Here is a 4,808-nt window from a genome sequence, read left to right as displayed (position 1 = left end):
CAATGATCAACAGCCACAGTATATTTCAACCTTTCCATTTAATTTAAAATGGTTCACATATGAAAAGCTGTTTCTTAAATAAGAATATTACAGCTAAATATATCACTCAGAAATGTGAATGAGTATATTTAAGTATTTACTTCTAATTTCAGTTCTGCTCAGAATTGACAATGAAGAACTTTACTAATTCCATTAAATGTAAGAATTTCCTGTTATATTACTATATCCATCTAATATTCATCCTCTTGTCATACTTACAAACCTAATATGTACTTCAATTAATTTTTGTTCATTAAATATTTCTTTGTGTTCTTCTCTGGCTGAAACAATATGATGAAACACTTTGGAGCAAAAATACACAATATGAGTCCAAAACTGGAGGCCAGAATGGCAAATATCTCCACTGCCACAGTAAATTTCCCAGGAGAGCTGACATATGCTGGGATGAAGGTGATCCAGACTGCACAGAATATCAGCATGCTGAAGGTGATCAGCTTGGCTTCATTAAAATTATCCGGCAGTTTCCGAGCTAGGACAGCCAGCACAAAGCAAAAGACAGCCAGAAGGCCAATGTACCCGAGTACAGCCCAGAACCCAATAGCAGAGCCTAATGCACATTCCAGGATGATCTTCTCCTTGTAAGTAGTTAGATTGTTCATTGCAAAGGGAGGGCTGAGTACCAACCAAACTGTACATATTAAAACTTGAATGAATGTGAAAAACACTACAGTCATTCTTTGCTGTGGTGGACCAAACCATTTCATCATATTACTACCTGGAAGTGTGGCTTTAAAGGCCATTAAAACCACTATAGTTTTCCCAAGTACACAGGAGATACAGAGAACAAAGGTGATGCCAAATGCTGTGTGTCGCAGCATGCAGGACCAATCAGATGGTGTTCCGATGAAAGTTAGAGAACATAAGAAACACAGAGTCAGAGAGAAGAGGAGCAGGAAGCTCAGCTCAGAGTTGTTGGCCCTGACAATCGGAGTTGTCCTGTGGCGAAAGAAAACAGCTGCTGTTATGATGGCCAAACAGGCGCCACCCACAGAGAATACAGCCAGGATGATGGAGAGGACTTCATCAAAGGAAAGAAACTCCACAGGTTTGGGGAAACAAACGTTTCTCTTTGCATTAGGCCAGAATTCTCTGGGGCACGGGATACAATCAGGAGAATCTGAAAAATACATCAAAAAGTGCTGTCAGCATCATCCATATATTTCATGTAGCAGATATACATGGAGACATTTTATCTTACCTGTAGCATTACTAATCTCTCCCTCAGGACATGGTATACAATCATAGCAGCAGATGGGTTTTCCTTTCTGCAACACTTTACGAGTTCCTGCAGGACAACTCTCAGTGCACACAGACACCGGCACCTGTCACAGAGACACAGGCAAAACAATAGATGAACACAGATGATGTGAAGCAGTTCACCAACGTTTCTTTTGCTAAACTGTTCATCATCAGGATCATTACTCGTGTGCCACCCTCCATCCAGGACAGGTTCCTGTTGATACGGAACTCCTGGCCCATCGGCAGTGATGCATCATAGTACCCTACTGTTACCAACTCAATAACTCCACCCTCAGTCTTCTGCCAGTTGACCAGCTCATAAAAAGCAACAGGATCTCCATTTGCATCAAATGACACATCATAGCCATTCTGGGAGAAGTTGACTTTCTTCAGCTCAGTTAAAACCTAAGAGGATGAAATAAAGTCAGGCAGAAAAAAAGATAACTAAGATTAAACAAACTTGATTGAAATAATGTCATTTAATCTATTTAAATTAAAGCAAAAGAAAGATATAGTGATTCACTTTTCATTTCTACTGACCTGTTTGGACTCCAACCTGCTGTGTTTGTCACACCGAGTTGTTAAATTTGTTTCCTGACACACTGCATTGTGAATGGCATGTGCTATTGCATAAACAGCCTTGTACACCATATTAGTAATCCTAAACTGAGACGTCTCGGTATATGGATTCTTTAGCATCTTTATGTCTTCAGTTCCATCACACACATTCTCGCCTGCAGCAGAAACTGCAGACAGACAAAAAGAGAGGCACCTGGCTTGATTCCAGAAAGTTACATTGTATTAATTTTCATCTTCTTATACATCTTCTTATCTCAACTGGTCGGAACTGAAATGTTTATTGATATATCAGTATGTCACAACCTGATTATATCTACAGTTTCTGTAACTGATACATGATCAACATAAGCACAGTTTTACCATTTCATTCTATGAATGTGAGTAACAATTTTTTATTGATGACACAATGAACCTACGGCAGTCAGGATTTTGAAAAATATTTTCTAAAATAGCTAAGCACTGAAGCATGATTTAAAATTACATTAAATAAATGCATCTTTTTTCTGTTTTGTTCTCTTTCAGTATTCAGGTAGAAACTTTTCTGTTCATAAGACACCTGTGGACTTTCTTACACAGAAAGATCTGCTTAACAAACAACAAATTAATCTAACCATAGCACCTTGTGATGAGATATCACATTTGTTTCTTTGCCAATTAAAATAACTTTCTTACTTTTCCCCAGCCTGCAGTTAAATGTATCCTCCCAGAACTCAGTTAGCAGTGGGGAGGCAGCCACTTCAGAGGGAGACAGATCCAGCAGGAAGTCTCTCAGACCTGGGATCACAGACTTCTGAATGCCAAATCCGATGGCCCCGGCACAGAAATCGAACCTTAGCAAGTTTTGGTCTGTTACCCAGCTTTCACTTCCTATCCACTGACGAGGTGGTGGAGGGTCTCTGGCCAGCTCCTCCAACAGGACCCTCATTTCTCCACTAGCTGTGAAGGCCACAATAACCATAGCAGTTGACCTGGAGAGACATTACATCATAAAAAGACACTCTTTTGTTGTTTTCATGAATATTCTATATTTTAATTTAAGGATCACAAGAAGACATATTTATCAAATAATAAACACAAATACAATCCTTCCTTTTGGGGAATATATTTGTAGTCACTGAACAGAGACATGGCAGGATGTCAAAACAATGAAAACAAGCTAAATCAGAGATGCAGTAACCTGCGGATAACATCAGCCACTCTCTTGATCTTGCTGCGGGGGTTGGTGCGAAAGAAAGACTCAGAGTACTCCACACATATTCCCTCTCTGTGAGCTGCTTCAAGAAAAGACGCCATGCCATTATTGCCATAGTCCGAGTCTGACCGGACAGCACCTATCCAAGTCCAGCCAAAATGTTTCACCAGGTTGGCCAGCGCTTCAGCTTGGAACTGGTCGCTGGGAATTGTTCTGAAGAAAGTCGGGTACTGCTGCTTATCTGACAGGCAGGCACATGTGGCAAAGTGGCTCACCTAAATCAAAATATGACAACGTAGTTATTTAAATTGACAGTAAAAAGAGAAAAAAAAACATCACACTGATGTTCTAAAAACACTGCGTAATGTATTTACTTGAGGAACGTTAAAGGACCCGATGATGCGCGATATGCTGATGGATGGCGTGGATCCAGACTCACCAACAACACCCATCACCATACCAGATCTGGAACAGTTTTCACCGGTCTGAAACACGGGGTCCTGGCCGTTCAAGAGCTGAAATGTCACGTGCACGGCCACTGGCACTGAGGCGCACGAGTCATGGATCTGATAACCGAGCCTGATGCCCGGCAGCAGCTCTGTGCTGTTGTTAATCTCCGTAATTGCAAAAATCATAGCACGAGAGAAGCGCAGTTCGCGTCTGTTGATGCTGTAACAAACGTGCGAGTGCTTAAGTTCACATGAAATAAGAACAATTAACATTTTAACAGAAGGAAATATGGAAATGGCTCAATCGACAAACGGTCGAATTCATCAACTAAAGTAAAGATTTAAAGGCTTAATTTTCTCTTTACTTATGAATCTGTGTTTTAACAGATCATTTAAGAAAACATCAAATGTAAATGCAAAACCTCTAATTTGGCTTTCCAAGAAATGTATCTTTTCAAGCAATTACTTTCTCTCCATCACACAAAGAAACTGCAGAAAGACTCATTGTAAATATCGAAATCTTATTCATACAGGTCTATCTTTCTTTCTCCACCACTTCCTCCTCTCACTGACCTCCCTGTGCATCGTGGTGGCTCAGGCATGGTGGTGTAGTTATGAATCGCTGTGTGCATGTTGAAGTGGATGGAGAAAACACCTCCAATAACATAGTCTCCATCCTCTAAGAATGCTGGTAAACGAGCAGTACCCTGCAGGTTACATTTCGCAGATGAAGTTTGAGTGCCGACTCCATCAGTCCCAGCCTCTGTGGACCCAGTCCTTTGAGTCAGACCATTCAGAGACCCATTCAGGGTAACAACTGAGTTCACCTCAAACAAACTCAGAGCCAGTCCCAGACCAAGTAAAATAACCTTAATCTCCATCCCTCAAGAGTCTGTATGTGGGTGTAAGTGCATTTTCATTGGTTTATATATCTCTTCTGATGTTTTGATGTTCTTGTTGTTGAGGAAAAAGCCCCCACCCAGTTATATTTAAAGTTTTTTTTTATTTTGTCACATATGTATTCATTTTTCCTGATATGTTATTTTCATCTTTGATCTCTTGTTAATTTGACTCTATGAATGAAGGCTGGCTCAATATTTTTCCTAATCTATACATTTTTCTCTTTTTTTTAATTCAAATTCTAGTCAATGGAGCCTTTTCCAGCTGTCATTGGACGAGAGGCAGGGTATAGTCTGGACAGGTCGCGAGTCCATCACAGGGCCACACAGAGAAAAACAGGACAAACAACCCTCACACCCAGGGCCAATTTAGAGTCACCAATAAACCTA

The 4,808-nt window shown here is 40.5% G+C and overlaps 1 protein-coding gene across 1 annotated transcript; it reads right to left on the bottom strand.

Annotated features, from left to right (window-relative positions):
• Positions 1–278: 278 nt before the first annotated feature.
• Positions 279–4,400, bottom strand: LOC142388805 (extracellular calcium-sensing receptor-like). Its single transcript, XM_075474365.1, has 8 exons — positions 4,093–4,400; positions 3,445–3,739; positions 3,056–3,345; positions 2,551–2,846; positions 1,840–2,033; positions 1,483–1,704; positions 1,259–1,382; positions 279–1,177 (listed from the first exon to the last, which is right to left on the bottom strand). Exons 1-8 carry the CDS (start codon positions 4,398–4,400, stop codon positions 279–281), a joined length of 2,628 nt encoding a protein of 875 aa, XP_075330480.1.
• Positions 4,401–4,808: the final 408 nt, after the last annotated feature.

This window comes from Odontesthes bonariensis, chromosome 9 (genome assembly GCF_027942865.1).
Source record: "Odontesthes bonariensis isolate fOdoBon6 chromosome 9, fOdoBon6.hap1, whole genome shotgun sequence".
Lineage (NCBI taxonomy): Eukaryota > Metazoa > Chordata > Actinopteri > Atheriniformes > Atherinopsidae > Odontesthes > Odontesthes bonariensis.
This window is presented reverse-complemented; position numbering and strand designations above follow the sequence as displayed.

Excerpts from the sequence above, each read along its gene's own strand:
- LOC142388805 (XM_075474365.1), bottom strand. The coding sequence starts at position 4,400 with ATGGAGATTAAGGTTATTTTACTTGGTCTGGGACTGGCTCTGAGTTTG. Across the intron at positions 1,705-1,839 it reads GCAGGTTGGAGTCCAAACAG|GTTTTAACTGAGCTGAAGAA; the intron begins GTCAGTAGAAAT and ends TCATCCTCTTAG. Across the intron at positions 1,383-1,482 it reads GGATGGAGGGTGGCACACGA|GTGCCGGTGTCTGTGTGCAC; the intron begins GTAATGATCCTG and ends TCTCTGTGACAG.